Source organism: Chanodichthys erythropterus, chromosome 11, assembly GCF_024489055.1.
Source record: "Chanodichthys erythropterus isolate Z2021 chromosome 11, ASM2448905v1, whole genome shotgun sequence".
NCBI classification, from domain to species: Eukaryota; Metazoa; Chordata; class Actinopteri; order Cypriniformes; family Xenocyprididae; genus Chanodichthys; species Chanodichthys erythropterus.
Window position 1 is genome coordinate 15,339,742 of NC_090231.1, and position 23,120 is coordinate 15,362,861.

General features: G+C 35.4%; 1 protein-coding gene across 2 annotated transcripts in view; it reads right to left on the reverse strand.

The window, feature by feature from the left end:
* The window catches only part of plcb3 (phospholipase C, beta 3 (phosphatidylinositol-specific)), a 61,630-nt gene that overhangs the window by 17,345 nt on the left and 21,165 nt on the right, over positions 1-23,120 (reverse strand). For both annotated transcript variants that reach the window (XM_067401851.1, XM_067401850.1), the window contains exons 3-11: positions 6,412-6,480; positions 6,160-6,300; positions 5,812-5,891; positions 3,532-3,585; positions 3,323-3,395; positions 2,320-2,423; positions 1,810-1,976; positions 1,567-1,713; positions 1,322-1,479 (exon numbers count right to left, since the gene is read on the reverse strand). In XM_067401851.1, coding sequence (XP_067257952.1) covers positions 1,322-1,479; positions 1,567-1,713; positions 1,810-1,976; positions 2,320-2,423; positions 3,323-3,395; positions 3,532-3,585; positions 5,812-5,891; positions 6,160-6,300; positions 6,412-6,480 — 993 coding nt within the window. The remainder of the gene's footprint in view (positions 1-1,321; positions 1,480-1,566; positions 1,714-1,809; positions 1,977-2,319; positions 2,424-3,322; positions 3,396-3,531; positions 3,586-5,811; positions 5,892-6,159; positions 6,301-6,411; positions 6,481-23,120) is intronic.

A 23,120-nucleotide genomic window follows, 5' to 3' on the forward strand; every position in this document is an offset into this window, starting at 1 on the left:
ATTACACACACTGTCCCTCATTGAAGTTTAGTGTGTGCGCAGCATAAATGGGCAGCTTGCATTAGCGATTAGTGATTGCACATTAGTGAAAATTTGTGGGTAAAAAACAGTGTGGCGATATATGAAGCACTGGCATAATTTGTGGGTTGATTTGTTGCCAAAGTTGATTTTGTGCCCACCACTTTTTTAAAATCCACTGAAAAACAGCGTGCACTATGCTTACAACACAAAGAAAAAGCATCTCCAATCCGTCATTCTTCATAATTTAATTTATATATGTAACACAAAATACATTTGCACAAATGAGACAGACCTGAAATATCAACCTTGTCACACACATATTGGGATTTATAAACAATAAACAGTTTAAATATGTGCACAGCGCCCATACACTCTGAATGAATGTCATGAATGGCCTAACTCCACTCATGCATGGAGTTAGGCACAGAAATCACATTAAATCATTATCCAGAAGTTAAAAAATGCAGATGTGCTTGTTACTGTAACAATCCCGACCCGTTAAACGCACTAGTATTCAAAGACCTATATGTGCATCTGTCCCTTTACCATGCACAAAAAACACAAATGGCTGTTAACTGATGCTGAAGTCTGATGCTGAGCCCTCTCCTCCTCAGACTCAACACTCTCGCGGGTTGCCAGTTTGAAGACACGCAACAGGAGCGAGATCAATTGACATTGCAAGGCAAGGAGACTAACACACTGTAAGATAATTAGTTGATTTATTGATTTATGATGAGTTGATATCGTGTTCATAGAGAATTTTAGATGCTGATGCTTTTTAGGTCAGGTAGAATCTGTGATCTTTGAGCCAGTTTGTTTGCTGTCTTCCATGGCTTCCTGGGGCGGTGAAATACTATTGGGTAAATTGGCAACGTGCCGTCTTGCACAGAACGAAACAAAACTAGAAATTCTGACACGGAATGCAAATTTCTAAGTAAAATAACTGGCTGTAGCAATGGTTTTCAGAGAAACGAATATGTGACTCAGCATGTTTAATAAATATCTTCAAGCATATTATGGTATATTTATGCTTTTGGACAGTCAAAAACTTACACAGAGCACCTTTAAGCTTAAATATTTCTAGATTCAAGCAACCTTTCCAGTGCAGCCCTTAGGAAAGAACGTACAATTTATCTGGTTGCCATATAAACTCCCAATGTAAATTCCCAATCCCAAAGGGTTCCTAACGAAACGACTGGATTTCTCCCATGAAAATTCCCCAACTGACAGTAAATGTGACCGCATCATAAGAGCGATGGAAACTAAAATGGTCAAGTGGGAGATGGGCTCATAAACACACCTTGAATGGAATCTCAGTTGTCATGGTGAAACCGTGCGTGATGATTGGCTCTTCTTCAGGTGGGCGGCCCTTCCAGCAGTCCAACTCTATACAGCGGCATCCTGTCAGCAACACCTGCCGGTACATCTCTACTGATGACAGCCCTGTCAACTGCCCCACTAAACCGGGAAAGCAAAGATGGGTCTTAGTGTGAGTTTATGACCATATTTGTGTCTTTTAGAGCGTGTGTGTGTGTGTTTGTATACCTGTGAGGTATGTATTGTGTGAAGAGTTGATGAAATAGTGGGACAGGGGTTGGTTCATGTCATCGAGGATGTCCAACCTCTCAGGAGGAACCACAGAGTTCTCCTCCCCACCAAGATACTTTGTGAAACCCATTAGGGAGATCTGATCTGCTCACACATGGACACATGAAACAAATCGCTATCAGTCTTATCGTCACTATGTCTAAAAGTGTGTGTGTGTGTGATAGAGAGTGTGTTTTGTACCTCTTTCCAGCTGGCTGGCGTTGGTTTCATATCTCTCCATGAGCTGGCGGACCTGATCTCGCTTGAGCGGTGGGTAAAGAACCTCATTTAGTCGAGAATCTCTCTGTCTGCGATTTATAAAGTCCATCAACTGATCCAGAGACAGGAAGGGTTTCCCTTTAGAGCCACTACACACACACACAAACAGTAAAAAAAAAAAAAATCACAGTAAAAAAGGATCTTTACATAGTTGTTAAGACAAAGTGCACCGAAAAAGTATTTGGACAGACTTAATAATTATAAATATCATTGTTTTAGAAACAAACTTTGACTTCTTTCATCTGTTTTACATGGACATGTTCTACTGTTGTTACTTTTTAAAAAAAAATTTTTTTTTTTAAATAAATGCCACTTGGTTTATATATTATGTAATGGAATGGCATTCATTCATTTTTAAATATGGCCGAGTGTCCAAATACTTTTTTGGGGCCACTGTATCTGTGTCACTGTTGTTGGACTCTGCTCACTCACAGCTCCACAAAGATACGCTCCACCTCTGGTCTGGGACTTAGTTTGTTGAGAAAGTTCTGGAACATTTCCCAGGAGAAGTCATCTGGCTTTATACCATGATCCGCCTGAGGGAAAAATACATTAATAAATAAACACATACATAATTACATACATAAATGCACAAACAAACAAGACAGCACAGATCAGTTTGGCTAGATATGTAATCTGATCCGTTTCAATCGCTTGGTCGTGCAAGGAAACATTTGTTCTGCACTATGTTGTGAGTTGTGCTACGGTTTTGGGGTTGTTCGTATTGGTACAGCACATGACTAGATTTTTTTTTTTTTTTTTTTTTTAAAGGATCCCCTGTGTAGAATAAGACACCTTTAAAGGGTTAGTTCACCCGAAAATAAAAATTGTGTCATAATTTACTCACCCTCATGTTGCTCCAAAGCTTAATAAATTTAAAGATAAAGATATGTTAAAGAAGGTTGGTAATCAAACAGTTGACAGCATCCATTGACTATGGAAGTCAATGGCTAGTCAACTGTTTGATTTCCAACATTCTTTAAAATATCTTCTTTTGTGTTCAACAGAAGAAAGAAACTCTTAGAGGTTTGGAACAACATGAGGGTGAGTAATTCACAACAAAATTTTGGGGATCTATTCCTTAAGTCTCAATTCATTCTGAAATTTAACCAGCAGAGGGCAGTGTAAGACAGTGAACAGATTGACATGCTCCTCTGTGTCCAAATTGAACCATAAAAGGATTGATCACAGATCACCATGAAGGAAAACAAATGATGTGGAACATGTGACAACATAGGGTGATACTACAAGAGATTAGGCTAAAGAGATGATCAAATCTTCTAAGCAAGTGTGGGTTATTTGAAAAACATGCATTTATATAGAAAGAACAAAACATAGAGAGACAGATGGACACAAACCCTTCTTATGAAAGCTCAACAGACAAAACTGAAAGGTTTAATGTGAAATAACTGGTGATTGGTGCATGACTGATTACCCTGTTATTGACCAGTCCACAGTGCTCCAACGCCGTCTCTACACGTTTCTTATCCGAGAACATTTTCAGGATGCTGAGAGAAGTGAAAGAGAAAGAAAAAGAGAAGAAGTGAAAGGAGTGATAATAGGAGAAGTGGCATATTAGCAACGAAAGCCCTGAAGAACTGGAAACATAACTGTGTTTGATTTAGACAGCTTGTGTTTACTCACTTCTTCACTGGGATTTTCCCATCCTGATTTACCTGCAGCTTCAGCTTTGTGTAACTATGAAAAATGACACAAAAAAGGCAGACAGTGAGATACAGATGATTGCATCAGATTGGTTTTGTTATCTCTACACTGATTATTTGCACTTATTATGCTTTGTCAATAACACTATCAACAACAAATCATAATAATAATAAACCAGCATTGCCTCCAACTGAGGTAAAGGCTAGGAAAATAAGGGCTGGGCTATTTTATTTTGGAGGTTACAAAGCTGAACCCAAGTCCTGTTGAACCCAAGACCCAGTGAATGGAATGATCATACAAAACATGTATGATCTTTCTTTCTTTCATGACTGGGGACTGGAGCTTTAAATTAAATTTTTGGGTGAACTAACCATATATAACCATACATAACCATCAATTACAAAACCAACCCTGAGGCAAACCCAGAGTTATATATGAAAAACTGGCTTGAACTTTTGTCAGATCCAGTTGAGATGTTTATGTCTCAATGTGACTTGATAAAGTACAAATGCGAGAAATAAGAAGTCACAGTTGTGAGAAATAAAAGTCACAATTTTGATAAATAAAGCTGCAACAGTGAGACAAAGTCACACTTTTAGACACAAGGTTGCAGTTTAGAGATATGAAGCCACAATAGTAAGATATAAAGTTGCAGAGAAAGGAAGTAGTATATGCAAGATATGAAGTAACAGAGTCACAAATATGAGTAATAAAGTTTTTTGAGGTATAAAGTCACATTTAAAGATTTAGTCGCAATTGTGAGATGTCACATTTTTGATGACAATTAGGAGATTTAATCATAAGCAACTGGGAAATATAAAGTTCAGTGAAGTCAGCTGAGACTTTTTGTAATATCACTTGGCCTCACACAATTTTTTCATACTCTCACACATGTTGGGTTTCCATGTTTTAATGGGAACTTTCCATAGACATAATGATTTTTATACTGTATAAACTGTATATTCTATCCTCTAACCTCTAATCTACCCCTAAACCTACTCATCACAGAAAACATTATACTTCCCGAACTCACACGGTACGGACATCACTGTTCCAAGTATACAGTCACATGACAAAACAGTCGGTCACAGGTGATGCACACTCCAATCCAGAAAGGGGCGCGCAGTAATGCAATGCTGTTTGCTAACCGCCACAACAGGAAAAAGCGCAGAAGAAGAACAGACGTTCTTCGCATAAATATGTTTGTGTATTCTCTCAACCAGTGTTTCAACCGTTGAAAGACATCAATAAAACAGCTTGATAATTATATCTCACGTAGCACATATACTTTCTTATATAGTTTAAAGCATTAGCTGATTTTTTTATCCTTAAGAAATGGTAATTATAGTTGGATTTATTTAAAGGGAGAGAAACACTGTTTAATAAAAAGAAAAAAAGAAGCAGCCCCCCCAATTATATATATATATATATATATATATATATATATATATATATATATATATATATATATATATATATATATATATATATATATATATATATATATACAGAATAGAAAGTTCAAAAGAACAGCATTTATCTGAAATACAAAGCTTCTGTAGCATTATACAGTACCGTTCAAAAGTTTGGGGTCAGAAAGAATTTTTATTTATTTTTTTTTTTTTAAAGAAATTAAAGAAATGAATACTTTTATTCAGCAAGGATGCATCAAATCAAACAAAAGTGGCAGTAAAGACATTTATAATGTTACAAAAGATTAGATTTCAGATAAACACTGTTCTTTTGAACTTTCTATTCATCAAATAATCCTGAAAAAAAAATATTGTACACAAATATTTTGTACAATTGTACACATTAAATGTTTCTTGAGCAGCAGATCAGCATATTAGAATGATTTCTGAATGATCATGTGACACTGAAGACTGGAGTAATGATGCTGAAAATTCAGCTTTGCCATCACAGGAATAAATTACTTTGTGAAATATATTCAAATAGAAAACAGTTATTTTAAATTGTAATAATATTTCACAATATTACTGTTTTTACTGAATTTTTAATTAAATAAATATAGCCTTGGTGAGCAGACGAAACTTCTTTTAAAAACATTAAAAATCTTAGTGGTTCCAAACTTTTGGACTGTACTGTATATATATATATATATATATATATATATATATATATATATATATATATATATATATATATATATATATATATATATATATATATATATATATATATATATATATATATATACACACACACACACACACACACACACACAAACAGAGTACTCACGCTTTGAATAAGAAGGTGTTGCGGGAAGCATTCTGGGACAGTATGTTTGTGGCAAGTTTAAACAGTTCATCAGTCCACACCTGGAAAAGCCAATCATAATAGAAAACAAATGTGTATAAATGAACTCATGCATTTATTATGTAAATATGATAATCCTATAAATAAATCCAAAGTTTGTGTGTGCCAAGATTTTGAAGAGAGAGGAAAAAAATAAAAGGAGAGTCATCTGATATTATTCATTCAGAGCGCACACTTGCAAAGGTAGAAAGTGAAAAAACAAGACAGAGGGAGAGGGAGCGATAGCATGGACATGGTATCTAGGTGACAGGGACCGGTCGTCGTGGTTACTTTGCAATAGCCATCCTGCACAGCTTGGAAGTTGAGGAAGGAGATGTTGACCAGGTCATTGCCATAGACAACAGTTAGCAGCTTTGAGTCTGAATTCCCTTCTCCTTTGCCCAAACCCAGCATATCACGTATACGTTGGTCCTACAAACACAGGCAAAGTTTATCACCCACGCACACTCCTGACATATGAATCCTTTTCAAACATAACCTTTATACTGACTTTTTCCAACACTGGCACAATTAAAAACATACCTTTGGCATCTTGGCAAATCTCCCTGTCCTGGTGTCCCTGATTTGACTGATGTCCAGGATTTCCACTTCCTGTAGTGAAAAAGAGATGATGTGTTACAAATATACAACCAAATAATACATGTTCTCGTTTATTCTTGGTTCTCAAACAGGAGGCCTGGATCCACTAGGGGGCCTCAGCACACTTTCAAGGGGGCCAAGGTAGTTCTTAATTCACCCCCTCAACAATAACAGTTTTTTTTTCTTTTTTCTTTAAAGATCCAGGATTCCCACAGACTTGAGTTATTAAAGCTATAAAAATAAAAAATGATAAAATAAAAAAGAATGAAAAAAATAATGAAAACAATAATAAATGATAATAAATAAATACATAAATGATGATAAATAAATGATAAATAAAAATAAATGATAAAATAAATGCTAAAAAATAAAAATGAATGATGATAAACAATAAATAAATGAATAAATGAATAAATAAAAGAATGAATGAATGAATGAATGAATGAATGAATGAATGAATGAATGAATGGATGAATGCATACATACATATAAAGTTATAACAAGTTTTTAAAAAATTTTAATCCTTATCCAGTAAATCACAAACAACTGGAAAACTATATTTGCACTTTTTATTAGTGGGAGCAGTGCTTGTTTGTGCAAAACTCGCCACCATGTTTCTAGGGTGTTGTGACTGGTTGCTAAGTTGCTACAGTTGCTAAGGTGTTCAATGTAGTTTTTAGAAGGCTATATGGTTATGTCTACACTGGACGCGTGCAGAGCAATGTGACGTGACAAAAGACAACAGAACCCCATATAATTAGTGATACTGTCTACACTAGATGTGGCGTGGCAACACGACACATCCCTGAGAGTAAACTGAGGCCACGTTCTATTTCTGATGTATTCCAGTTGCGGTTGCACTATTTCTGATATGAAGAACAAAGATTTACAACAGTCGCATCCAGTGTAGACCGCCTCAAGCTGTTGCACCGCGACAACTGAGATCAGTGATTTCAATGAGATCATTTAACACTTTATCTGTCCTGGGAAAAAATATTGATTAATATCCTGTACTGATTTCTGTCCAATCAGATTATCTCTAGAATAAGATTGCCCCGCCCCCCAAAAACACCTGTCACCGACTAGGAAGTAGCAAATCATGGCTAACAGCTTAAAAAAGGAAGGGCAGTTAATATGTCCAGTCTGTTTCAGGAAAATATGTCAACACAGTAAAAAGAAAACGGTGCTCTTCAAGTAATTTCATCAGATCTTTAAGAGCAATCTGGAATGAAATAACACTGAACAGAGGTCCAGAGAATCCCTGACACACCACATACACAAGCACTGACAAAGTAAAGAATACGGTCACTGAAGCGGAGAAGAAGTCATAAGTTTAGAGTGAACTTTAACCTCATGACAGATTCACTCAACACTTCAGGATTCACATCTCAGATAAATATCACTCACTTCTTCTGCTTCAAATGTTTGTGGGCTCGTAAAGAAAATAGCTGAGTAAATGAGCTGGGCCAGTGGTTGGAGGACTGTGCTTGTAAACTTCAACAATAAACAAAGCAGATCTGGACTGTAAATACTTGCTCTAGCAGAGGAGCCCCTCCTTTTCTCTCTAGTTCTTTATCATCTTTCTCTTTCCTGTACTCTTGTCCCCCTTCCACCATGGAGTGCAACAGTGCGGATGAAGTTGCTGAGTTGAACGTTCCCCAGAGTGTGTGCGAGTGTCATTGGTTACTGGTCGAAGTCTGCTAAAGGTTCCAGTCCAAACAGGTCCAGCAGGATGGACCCATACACAAACAAACAAAAACGCACACACACTTAAGTGAGGACATTCCATAGACGTAATGGTTTTTATACTGTACAAACTATACATTTTATCCTCCTACACTACCCCTACCCCTAAACCTACCCATCACAGAAAACATTCTGCATTTTTACTTTTTTAATAAAACATTAAGTATGTTTTTAAAGCGATTTTCATGAGGACTCATGAAATTTCCTCATATTTTATGTTTATGTCATAATACCAGTAAAATACCCAAGTCCTTATACAAATTTGTGTCCTCATAAATCTCTCACACACACACACACACACACACACGTACGTATCTTTTCCCTGCAGCTATTGACTCATCATGTACAGTAATACTGGCTCTCTGAAGTGATACTGGGACAATTTATTTATGTTTTTATGATTCATTTTCAGATACTGGGACTTTTTATTTCACAAATTTCTGAGCCAGTGATGTTACTCCGTCCATACAGTACATGTACAACAGAATGTTTTTAAAAGTATTTATTTAGAATTAAAAAAAAAAAAAAAAAAAAAAAGAAATAAAATATAAAATAAAATAAAAATATTTAAAATATAATATAATAAAAATAAATTATATATATATATATATATATATATATAAAAAATAAAAAAAAATAATAAAAGTGAATACATTCAAGTTAAAACCTAATTTATTTGAGATGTAGGCTTGATGTAGCCCTGCTCCCCCATCCCCCACCCCTCTATGGGTGTGACTATAAATATAAACAAGTAATATGAGATTTCCACCTCAGAGTTCATGCATACCAAAACAAAAACTGAAAGCTTACATTTATTAAACACTATGACATAAACAATGAATTAAAAAAAAAAAAAACAATCCATATCCCTACAGCAAACACACACACAAAGCTATGTTTATCACAGTGCAGATGTAAAATAACGTAACCTCAATGGTAACAGGTTGCATCCGACAAACTGCTACAGGCTCAGACTTGTGAAATATCTTCCTGAAAATTGAGCAAGCATGTGAGCACAAGCGCGTATGCAAGTGTGCGGCTTTTCCTAGCATACATACATTCCCCTCATTCCTGGCGAGCAAAGACTGTTGACCTAAAGTTTAATATTTAGCCCACAATGTCACTGCCACTGCCACATTGTCAATGCCACAATGTCACTGTAGTATTATTATGTCATTTATAAAGTGCAGTGAGAGAAACACAATACATTCACCAAATACACTTATAGACACAAACATTCTTGTACTTGTGGCAGTGATTTCACTCCAGATCAACCCAGCATCCTCACAGACACAGAGAAAATCACCTGCTCTGTTCTGGATTACAGCATTTACCTTACACACCTGACTTTGGCCTTGACTTGTTAACTTACATCAGCATGACAACAGCTGACAGAGTGTCAAATTATATAAACCAGAAAAACACATGAATAGCCATCATGTTTACTAGTTATTTGTCTATGTATGTAGGCCTACAGATGGTTGTCAAAGATCATTACACAGTTCACTGAAATACTCCATTCCAAAAGGTCAAGCACGGCATTCAAATATTCAAATATATGAAATATTTTTGAATAACGGCTGCTGCCCAGGGTAACACTGTATAACTGACAGCTCATCTAGGAAACAAGCATTTCATGGTCTCTACAAGAAAAACAATAAGTTAATTTCAACTCAAAACAAGGTAGTTTGTGATGTCAGAAACACCAGCGATTTCACTGCAGTCTTTGCAGTTTTAAAGAGAAAATAGTCAGCAATTATGTTTTTTTGCACATGGTTTGTATTAAAGCACATTAAAAACACCACATAGACATATACACTCATGAAAAACTTGATTTTCACCACAGGGGGATTTAAATATCTTGTTTAATACTGATTTTTTTTATTATTTTATAATAAATACAAATTATATATACATATCTTTTTAATTTAATTGAATTGAATTATTCCACCTATGGAGAGAGAGAGAGAGAGAGAGAGAGAGAGAGAGAGAGAGAGAGAGAGTGAGTGTGTGTCCGTCTGTCTGTGTGTACTTGTTTTTGTGATTTATGAGGACACAAATTTGTATAAGGACATGGGTATTACACTGGTATTATGACGCAAACATGAAATATGAGGACATTTCATGAGTCCTCATATTTAAAATAGCTTGAAAAACATTCTAAACAATGTTTTATTAAAAATGCAGAATGTTTTCTGTGATGGGTAGGTTTTGGGGTAGGGGTAGTGTAGGGTGACAATGTACAGTTTGTACAGTATAAAAACCATTAAGTCTATGGAATGTCCTCACTTTGATAGCAAAACAAACCTGTGTGTGGGTGAGAGACAGAGAGTGAGAGAGAACAAACGGGAATCTCCAGGGTACAGTCATTCATGCTATTATTACAATACAACACAATAGTGAGCCACCACACCCTGACCCCAATTTACTGTATTTACTTTTTCCATGTTAAAAGGTGATTTATATGAGGAGATGAGTGAGTGCAGAGGTCATATGCATGAAAGAAGTGACGTCCCCTGTACTACCTTTCCCATAATTTCTTCCACAAAGCCCCAGGGGCTGTTCACTGCCCTGCACCCTGGAGTGATGGCCTTCTTGTTGCCTCTTGTGGGACGTTAACTATGAGCAACAATTAATCTCCCAAAACAGAAAGCCCTCAACATGAAATACAGCTTCCCCTGCTGATTAATGAACACAAATTCGTGAGCACAAGAGAGGACACACACACAGACGATTTTGGTGAAAGGGAAACTACCATGTGTCTGTGAACATATCATGCTGTAACTTCCTTATGTAGCCCTGGCAACAGTGACTTCCTGTCGTGTCTGGCACTGGGGCGGGCACATGGGTGTTGAGAGTGAGCAAGTGTGTGTGTGACAACTGTAATGAAGGTAAAATCCCATGGCTTTGAGTGGCATTGTCGAAACATAACACCCATGAGAACAACACACCTTACCATACAGAGTCAGGTTTGATTTTCCCTTGTCCCATTCTCTTGTTTCACTCAAGGTTACGGACATTTGTACTGATCCCTGATGATTTGAGATTTAAAAAGAAACAATGAGAGGGAGAAACAGACAGAAACTATATCTGAAATTACCCCCATTCACTGTTCCCTATATTAGTCCACTATCATAGTGCATTTAAAATAGTGACGTTGGTCATGGAACACCGCAAACAAACAGCAGCCTCCTTTTACAGTTCCTATTGAATCAAAACTGCGTTCACGCCTTAATTACCGCAATTAAGAGACGGCAACCTGTGACATTCTAAAAAGTGGTAAAGTGGAATGAAGTATTTATTATTTCCTGGTTCCTTCTTTAACTTCATTTTTCTCACACTGAAATAACACCAAAGATCAAATAATAAATTTCATATTAGACCACGAAAACTTGAAACACAAATCGTTTTCATTAATGTATTAGAAAAAAAGATATAATGCAAAATAGTACAGTATACACTAACAAAGCTTTAGTTGTGTTATGATTGGTTGCTGTACAGTATGCCTGTGTTAAGTCTAAATTACGAGTAAATATTTATTATTAATAATAATTTTTAACCACTCAATCAAAGAGCAGTGCTCACTTCAAATTTTCCACATACTCATAATGCCACATTAAAAGTAAATTCCAAAAGAGCTGGCTTAAGAAATAAACCAGAAGAATGTCTGATCATGATCTGAGTGTGAGCTGAAGCCTCATTGTAATTGAGTGATGCTGCAAGACAATGATTTAAAACACAGAAGCAATTCCACACCAGAATGGCTGACAAGAAACTAAATTAGGGATGTACAGTGACCTAGTTCAAGCCCTGACCTGAATCCTACAGAGGTGATGTGGCAGGACTGGTTCAAGACCAACTGTAACAATCTGTCAAAGCTTTTCTGCAAGGAAGAATGAGCCAAGATTCCTCAACAGAGATTTGAAAGACTCATATTAAATTACAGGTGGTGTTTAGTTACAGTGTTTGCTGCTGAGTGCTGTCAAACCAAATATTAGGCATTTACTTTTTCACAAGGTTGAGCAGTTCCAATCTGATTTATGCAACCTCTGGAAATCATCAGTCCACCTGGAAATTAATATGATAAAACAAGAGCTTCTGAGGAAAAACAGATCTGCCAAAGGCCAAAATCATTGTGCGAACCAGAGAGGTTTAAGAAGTGCTTTTACTGTGCCAGTGTCAAAATGTGGATAAGCTACAGCAGGTAAACATGTCAGATGTATGGACGCGTATGGAATTTAATCAATCTTCTTGTTGATGAGCTTATATCTTGATTCGTCAATCCCAAAAACAATCTTTTGGTCTATGCTAGGGATGCACCGACCTGATATTCAGTATCGGTATCTGCTCAGATACTGAAAATTTTGCTTCTTTTTTTTATCTAGACGGGACTGATCCAAGTCGGATACTGTGTGTACTCATACTCCATTCAGCATTCAAACAGAGTGTCGTGTTTGGTTACAACTCTCTCTGAGATGATTCAATATTCCCATTACTGTATTTGAACTTTAGATAAAGGTCTGTGGATTTGCATAAAATTACTTTATCTTGCTGGGGTTTATGGTTGTTTCTTAACGGTGTGGTACTCTCTACCGGGTGTCTGTTAGATCACAACAGTGGAGTGGAGAGGTCTATGAATTAGCATCATGCACACAGTGACTGGAATTTAAAACTGAAGAAAAAATGCTTAATAAACTGTCCATGTTGCTTTAAGTACATCATTCTGCAGCCAGGACATGCATAAGCAATTTGTGCTGCTCTATAGTGGAGCCTTTAATATTTTTATAGTTTTGCACACTGAAAAATTATTAAAAATCTTGTTCTGTTGGATCTATAATATCTTTTTCCCCCATTAAAAAGCTGCACAATATATTTAAAATAAACATCTTTAAATGTTATATTATTTATTTTCTTATATTTTATATTTATATTAGTGCTGTAAAACTGATTAATAGCCATTAATCTAACATAAAGGTTTGTTTACATAATGTGTGTATTATATATATATATTTATTAACATTTTTAGCAGATTTAGCACTACACTTGTTCACTTTTACTTTTTCCCTATTAAATGATGTATTTCACTAAATGTTTAGATTTTATAAAAACTGCTGTGCACCAAAGTTTTTTCTAGAAGTACTTTTGCTGCTGAATTATCCACTCACCTAGTTTATAATGTATATGTATTTGTTGTAGATTGCTTATATTTTTATTCATTTGTTGTTTTTCTCTATAATGAAGTACTGTGCAGTTAGTGGATTGTGTTTAACACATAAGATAGTGATCATCACTTCCGCACACACAAACAGAGTTACAGATAGTCTAATGATCAAGAAAAAAACAGCACTGGTATCAGATCTGTATTGGACAATAATTTTGAATACTGATTTAGATTTAGATTAGATATGAAAAAATGGTATAGGTGCATCCCTAGTCTATGCTGTTTTCAGCCTCCCATCCAGTAATGGCAAAAAGCTTTGTGCTCTGTTACTTTTGATATGAAAAAGTCTCAGATTTCAAATTCTGTATGAATTCCATCACAAAATTCAAACAATAAATGTGGCGATCTTCCTCTTTACTACTAGTTACAGCACAAAATAAACATGAATGAAAATCAGAACGTATGTTCAATGTTTTGGTAAAAAAAAAAATAATAATAATAATAAAAAAATTTTTTTGCCGCAGCACTACTATGTCAGCACAGCAATCTCTTCCTGTCTAAGTGGGCGGTTTGAACTGCAAATTGGACCAGGCATCCTGCGATAGTCAAAAGTCAGGCTTCAGGAGGCTAGCTTAGAGTCAACAGAGAACTAAGCACTTTTGCATTGAAAGACACACCGAAAGGTGAAACAGGAAAACAGAAAATGTCACAAGAGATCATGTATTTCTTCATTTCAGTGACCCTCCCTCTATCACTCATCCTCACCGCACCACATCAACATAGGACAGCTTTGTTAACCTTGTCGCCTGTCTGTCGCTCCAGCTTTATCCCTCCACCCCCTCTCTCTCTCTCTCTTGCCTTTCTGTTTCTTCCTCTTTCTCTTTCTTCTCTGCAGATAATCAAATTGGTCTGGGTCAGGAGTTTGTGATTCCTGTCATTCTTTTGCCACCACATAAGAGTGAAAACCCTCTTTCAGCTGAGCAGTACATTAAGTGCTATATATATAATATAAATATATATATATATATATATATATATATATATATAAATATAAATATAAATATATATATATAATATAATATAAATATAAATATATATAATATAATATAATATAATATAATATAATATAATATATATATATATATATATATATATATATATATACACACATTATATTTTATATATATTATATTATATTATATTATATATATATATTTATATTTTATATATATATATATATATATATATATATATATATATATATATATATATATATATATATATATATATATATATATATATATATATATATATATATATATATATAAATATAAATATATATATATATATATATATAAATAATATAATATAATATAATATAATATATATATATATATATATATATATATATATATATTATATTATATTATTTATATATATATATTTATATTTTATATATATATATATATATATATATATATATATATATATATATATATATACACACATTATATTTTATATATATTATATTATATTATATTATATTATATTATATTATATTATATTATATTATATTATATTATATTATATTATATTATATTATATTATATTATATTATATTATATTATATTATATTATATTATATTATATTATATTATATTATATTATATTATATTATATTATAAACCTAGAGAAAACAATGAGGGAAACATATGACCACTGAGTATTAATGATGGCTTGTACAGGCTTGATTTTCAGGCATGAGTCCAGCGCCATCTATAACATGAAAATTAGATGTCAGGAATAAAAGCCTACTTGTAGAGGAAGAAAGAAGGACAAGGATATGAACAAAAGGAAACCATTATATTATCAACCCAGAAAACAAATTTCCTGTCTGTGTGTGTAAATGTGTATCATTTCTGAGGGATTTGTTTCATTTTTACAATGTCCTCAACCAGCATTTGCAATAAACTCTCATGGAGTCAGACGTCATATTTTATGTTTTGGCAAATTGGTAGATAATTTGTATGAAATGTGACATCTCATTTGTGTGATCTGCTTATGCACTACTGGTTGAGTTTAGCAGTAGAGGTGGACCTTTATGGTTTTCCTTTTTTTTTTTATTCTAAAAATCTCTGTAAAATTTCATCACGTCATAAAATACTTATGTTTTCACATGAGATCAGGTTTGTATTTGCACTTAAGGGGGGACTTCACCCCTGGAAAGATGAATGTGTATTTAAAATTGGTCATTTTTGTAGTAGAAATGTGAAATTATTTTTGAATTTGGAGCTTTCTAGACTGAGAAAAGGCAGAAAATGTATTTTTGACTAATGTGGATGAAAGACAGCAACTCCCAGAATGCACTTGTTTTGTTGCCCTTGCGAGGCCACGCCCAAACCACGCCTATCGGTTACAGGCAGCATTACCAGGAAAATTCAAACAAAGAAATCGTGAGTTAGTTCATACATTTACAGCAAAATGGTGCTAAATTGCTTTGTACCTCGATGTACACCAAAAACCAGGAAAGGACAAGTAAGTTTCCATCATTTTCCGATTAAGTTTAAGCGATGTAAACAGTGGCTGCGGGCCATCAAACAACCGAAGTTTGGAGATGACACCGTTATAGAAATGATGCAAAATCACGATTTTTGCGTCATCGGAGGCTTTTTTACAGAAAAAAAATGCATAAATCTCTCATCTCGGGCTGATATGAAGGGGGAAAGCATGCTAATTCGAAAATACTAGTGGTATTCTACTAATACAAAGCTTAATGCTAAATCCTGAAGTAACCCTTTAAGCTATTCTTAAATGTATAAATTTCACTGCATTAGATACCAGTGTCATTTGTTTTAAGGAAAGTCATAACACTGACTTGTTTTCAGTTAGTGGTTACAGTTAGGAAACCTGTGTGAACATGAGTAATTGGCTCCATGAACTTAAAACTGTGGTCACACAAGGTGACGTTTAAATCCTCTGTTTGCCAAACATCTTTTCACTATATGCAAATTCACAGGTTAGAGTTACTTGAACTTTGACTGAGTAACAGACAAAATATCGAAGAGATCACTTTGACTGTCCCAGATTCACATGTGTGTGATTGGAAGTGAATGCAGCATAACATCAAGTGTGACCACACCTTTAGGCCCTGTTCCAAATGGCACACTTCTTATGCACATTTGGTCTTGTGCTGCTGCGTGCACATGTCCGTTAAGTCCATGAGACCGTAGGGTGTCCCATTTGTCATTTTAAGTTTCAGAAGTGTGCTCACGAGCACCCCCTTTGCGGTCGATATGAGCTCTTGATGTGCACTGAAGCGAGCTCACAACGCCACGAAACCTATATTTACTGTATATTCAGTTAAATGTAATTTGTACCACATAGATACCACATGGCATACTGTGTTCTCAACAATGATAAATCATTCATCCTCAAGTCTGACTTAAAGGGATAGTTCTCCCCAAAACGTTTGGTCTACATTTTCCCACACTTATGTCATTCCAAACCTGTATGACTTCCTTCTGTGAAGCACAAAAGAAGCTATTTAAGAATGTTAACAATAAATTCTCAAAATAATAATACAGGTCATACAAAGTCATATAGGTTTGTATGGAAGCTTGTTTCCACCACAGAATTAAAAAAAAAAAGAAGAAAAACTCTGATTTCTTTTTGAATTCTGACTTTTTTTGAATTGCATGATATAAATCACATGAGTGAGAAAAAGACATAATTGCATGATATAAAGTCGCAATTGCGTGTTTTTTTCTCAGAATTGCATGTTTATATCTCATAATTCTGACTTTATAATCGATTGACCCTTCACAAAGCCCTGCCCCCCTTAGTTACTGTTGCTTTGTCCAACAAGCCGTGGCGCTGTCAGGCCACACGCAGTAAAAAATACATCGCGGAGCAAAGAGGAGACGGAAAACACGGCCAAGACAAAGCAGGTTACTTATAATATTAAACAAAGTCCCAGCTTTCAAACTGTGTAGTTTTTTTAAGAAATTCAAACAATTAAAATCGTTTTGTGGCTCTTTAATGTGTCGTGACCATGGTTGTGACAGATTGCTGTAGCGCTTCAGCTCAAGAGGCTCGTAAACTGATCATCTCTTACTACTAGTCCATTTATAACATCAAATAAACATGAATGTACATGAGAATGAATGTTGTTTCAAACGCGGAAAGACGTCAATACACATAATTTTTCAGGTTTAACTCCAACGAGGTTAATATTCTAACTCCTGACTGCTTTGTTGGACAAAATGGCAGATTCAGCATTCTGATTGGTTAAATCGCTTGTCAATCAAACTCCCTGCGAAGGGTCAATTGTGAGTCAGTCAAAAACTATTTTTTCCTCAGAACTGGACTTTATAAATCACGATTATAAAACTTTATATCTCACAATTCTGAGAAAGGAAGTAAGAATTGTGAGATATAAACTCGCAATTGTGAGAAAAAAGTAAACTGCGAGTTTATATCTCGTAATTGTGAGGAAAAAAAAGTCAGAATTGTGAGATGAAAAAGTGGCAATTATCTTATACATTTTTTGTATTTTGTAGTGGAAACAAGCTTCCATAGGTTTGGAAGGACAACATGAGGGTGAATAAATGATGACAATATTTTAATTTTTGGGGAAAGTATCCTTTTAAGTGTCAAAGTACATTTTGGGGCCACTGTATATTTTAGCATATATGGAGTTATTCTGTTACAGTGGATATAAAAAGTCTGAAAACACCCCTGTTAATCTCTTCAGGCCATGTCACCTTCAACAAATAATAATGACCAGTAGCAGTGGCCAATAATGTCACACTTCCTTATGAATGAACTATGAACCACTATGAGCCATAACAGGCTGGGAGCCACTAAACTTAGATTAATACATAACAAAACACATAGATTGGAGTTAGATCAGGTCTGACATGACTGGACAGCTTTGAAGAGCTCTCTCTGACTGATATCTCTCCTCCATTATCTCTCCTTTTTCTGTGGTTTGGTTTCATTAATGGGCTTTGTTTTTCCTGAGGTATTTTGAAAATGCACTCTTATCTTTACTCAGTCTACAGGGTATGTTTTCATGCTGTGTCTCGGGGCAGTTTGAAACCACAACTTTTTAAAAGGATGAAACTCTCTGCTTATCAGTCTGCTGTTCATTGTACATGACCCTCTTGAAAAGAAAAAAAAGAAAAGAAAAATAATACAGCTTAAAAACCAGGTAAGGTGGTTGATCGGTCTCTTAGTCTGGACAAACCGGTTAGACTGCTCTGCCTTTCAGGGTTTAGAAAGGTTTTCAGAGTGCGAAAAGAAAAGCAGAAATCTTTTGTAACATTATAAAGTATTTAGTCTCACTTTTAATGAGTCTTACGTTTTTCCATTACAAATTATATTATCAGCATACAAAATTGAGTACATTTGAAGTTTAATGGAAAATGTACATGACATAAGCGTTGCAAAATATTTTTTCATTATTTATATTTCATTTTTTATTATTGATGTCTTCATTTCCAAGATTTATTTATTTTGCTGATTTCCAGATTTAAATTCGATTTTGAATCCACATTTTTAATGTGGAACTTGAGACCCCACTGCATAAATCTATCATCACTCCAGACCATTTGTTCACCACTAAAGGTGAAAGTGAGAGAGCAAGAAAGAGGAAGAGAGCGTGAATGAGTAAGAGGGAGGGAGAGAGTTATTGAGGTTTTTTTTTTTTTTTTTTTTTTTTTTTTTTGGAGGGCATGCTATTGGTGAAGGGCACAGGGCAAGTTATGCTCCAAAACTACCCTAACAGTCTGAACGATTTCCTGTATGCTTTCCCACGCTTGCAGAAAGTGAGAGGGGGAGAGAAAGAAACCAAGAGAAGCGAAAAGAACGAGAGGAAGGGAGATACTACGGAGAGAGATATAGAGAAGTAGAGAGGAAGTGTCATGTCTCCGTTTACAATTAACGGTTGCACTGACGCCTTTCTGTTCCTCACTGATGACAACCAGCTGTCCATGACAGAGAATGACAGCGCTGAAGAAAGAGAAAATGAAACGCAGAGCAAGGGGAGAAGAGAAGGATCTATGAGGAGTGAAAATGGACACATGGGGAGAGCAAGACAAGCCAGAATGAGTCTGTGGGCTAAAATGAACCAGTGCAAAGGCTAATGCAGCCTCAGTGCCATCATTAGCCATTAGCTTCAGCGCAGATGGGCTCCTCATCCTGCTTTACCACAAACAAATTCTGCTAATTGAAGAATAGAGAACACAAGAGTGCTGTTACCCTGCAATCACATGCCACAATCTGCCATTAAGGACAGCAATATTAATGTACACAATCCCACATCCTTTAGAGAACCACAAATTTACTAAAAATCTAACTAGATGCATGTCTAATGGAGCTTTCTGATGCTAACGCTAATCTATTATTGATTCCTCATAATGGCAGTCGTTTATATGTTTTATGTAAAGCTTTCTTATTGTTGAGAAAAGCCATTAATTCAATTTCATTTCTAAGCTAACCATGTTTATATGATATAATCGCCTCACTTTGTGACTAATTCAGTTAGTTTTGTAATTATGTTAGACGCTATGCTTTCAAACATATCACCATAAAATGGATGGTTTAAACTTTAGCTTCTCAGACAGTCAAAAGCGATTTCTTGAAGCATCCAATACAAACTATAGCTACAAGACACTTTGTCAATTCTTTATTGATCTTTTTAAATAGCTACACTGGCTAGAAGCACAGACTGATCTTTGTTTTCTTACTGACAGTTTATTTGAATTGACACCCGTTTTGTTTACACACGCCGTTATAAATGAGCTACAGCGGCTTACAAAGGCTTTTTTTTTTCGTAGTTCAAGTAGCTTGATTATATTATATCACTTGAAATGTAGTTCTAAGTTGTAAAATACACAAAGACCATTTTGCCATCTCGCAATACCTAAAATATTGTCATCATATTTTTTTTTTTTTACTGAGAATTTAACAGCTGCAGGTTTTTACTGTAAATTTAACAGAATATTTATTTACAGTTTATTAAGTGGAATTACATATGTGAATATGGATTGAATATCATGTTTTTTATTAAATATTTAATATATGATTCAGATAATATATTAAAATAAATATTTATTCTAACATTGCCTTGTCTAATAAGTTAAATTTTACACTACATTTTTTTACAGGAATTTTTCAATGACAAGTGCAAGTTAGTATATATTATGCAACTTGTTTCCTTTGTTGCAGAACACATAAACTTGCATAAACACACACACATTTGTTTCACTATATTACTGGAGGACATTGCATAGACTATCATGTTTTTTTGTGAGGTTAATTATATTTTCTATCACCTAACCTAAACCATACCCACCACATGTGCAAAACCAGATTTAAATAAAAAAAAAAATATGTTTTGGCCAAAGTATAAGCCTTTTGAGCAGTAAAATGTCCTCACTTGTCAGATGTCATAATATTTTACTAAGTGAGGACATTTGGCCATCACCTATAGCCAAATCTGTACACACACACACACACTCATGTTTGTTTTTGTGAATTGTGGGGACTTTCCATAGACTTCAATGCATTTTACACTGAACAAACTGTACATTCTATCCCCCTACCCTGCCCCTACCCCTAAACCTAACCCTCACAGGAAACTGTGCAAACTTTTACTTTTTCACAAAAACTCATTCTATATGATTTATAAACCCATTTACATTGTGGGGACCGCTGGCTGGTCCCCACGATGTAGGTGAACTCAGGTTTATATTACATCATGGGGACATTTGGTCCCCACAATGTAATATAAACAAAAGCACTCACACACACACACACACACACACACACACACACACACACACACACACACACACACACACACACACACACACACACACACACACACACACACACACACACACACACACGTTTGTTTTTGTGAATTGTGGGGACTTTCCATAGACTTCAATGCATTTTACACTGAACAAACTGTACATTCTATCCCCCTACCCTGCCCCTACCCCTAAACCTAACCCTCACAGGAAACTGTGCAAACTTTTACTTTTTCACAAAAACTCATTCTATATGATTTATAAACCCATTTACATTGTGGGGACCGCTGGCTGGTCCCCACGATGTAGGTGAACTCAGGTTTATATTACATCATGGGGACATTTGGTCCCCACAATGTAATATAAACAAAAGCACACACACACACACACACACACACACACACACACACACACACACACACACACACACACACACACACACACACATGTTTGTTTTTGTGAATTGTGGGGACTTTCCATAGACTTCAATGCATTTTACACTGAACAAACTGTACATTCTATCCCCCTACCCTGCCCCTACCCCTAAACCTAACCCTCACAGGAAACTGTGCAAACTTTTACTTTTTCACAAAAACTCATTCTATATGATTTATAAACCCATTTACATTGTGGGGACCGCTGGCTGGTCCCCACGATGTAGGTGAACTCAGGTTTATATTACATCATGGGGACATTTGGTCCCCACAATGTAATATAAACAAAAGCACACACACACACACACACACACACACACACACACACACACACACACACACACACACACACACACACACAGAACAGTTTGTTTTTTCTATAAAGAAGAATAGTAGTGTACTTTTACACACACATAGTTTTTTCCTCTTTCTCCTTCCTGTGACATGACTTTGCTCATAAGAGAAAGTAAAGTGACTATTCATTTAGTATGGGTCAAGAACATTGTAGCCGGAGCTACTTTTCTCTGTGTATGTCTATGGCGAGTCACGCAGTTACTGTGATACTCTGCGGCGGGTCCTCCCAGTCCTGTCTGAAATAGTCCGAATATAAACACTTATTATAAGTGTACCATAATGATTCAGGATAAGACAAAAACACGGTTTGGAAAATGGATTCATGTTGTACATTCTCATTATACAATTTTTGTACATTTTGAACACAAAAAAAAAAAAGTTACGGACAGCAGCTTTAAGTGACTCAATGTGATGTGTCTGGACATGCTACATCCCTATAACACATACTAAGTGTCCATAAGATTTTCCTCTTAGTTGCCATCTCTGTTTGAAACCTGCAATTGCAGTCATATGCGGAATTATTATCTGCTCGTGCGTTGTGCATCAGCACAGCTCCTCAGCGCAGATAAATCTAATGTTTGCTGTCATCACAGACTGTAGTCTTGAAGTATGACCAAAGTAGGAATTTTCACCATAAATTGTCATCTAAACAAGTAAGTAACATGTCTGCCACTTTTGTTCTGACCAACTGAGGGAAAAAGCATTAGGCCTACAATAAATCGCGCTGCCAATGATGATTAAATCTAATGAACGCTTAACTCATACCATGCAAATTATTATTTTATACTTTGTTATCTAATTGTTCATGTTAACAGCATCAGCATTGCATGACTGTGTATTTAGTGTGTGTTAGCGTTACCTGTAGATTTCAATTTCTGTAGCCACTCTGCAGTCTGAAGTCTTTTGCTTTTGTCTATGGGTGAATCTCCATTTGTCACTGATGATTGTCATTTGGACCTTTCGGGATTACTATCCACCATCAAAATGATAAGTTTAATTATTTCAGCTGCTGTGAGAAAAGGCTATAAATGAACCGCTACCAGCAGCATCCTATAGGCATAGTCTAGCTGGGACTCCTTCCTTTCTGTTTACAAACGTGACGTAATGACGCAAAGACGAACTCCTACATGCTCCAATTTT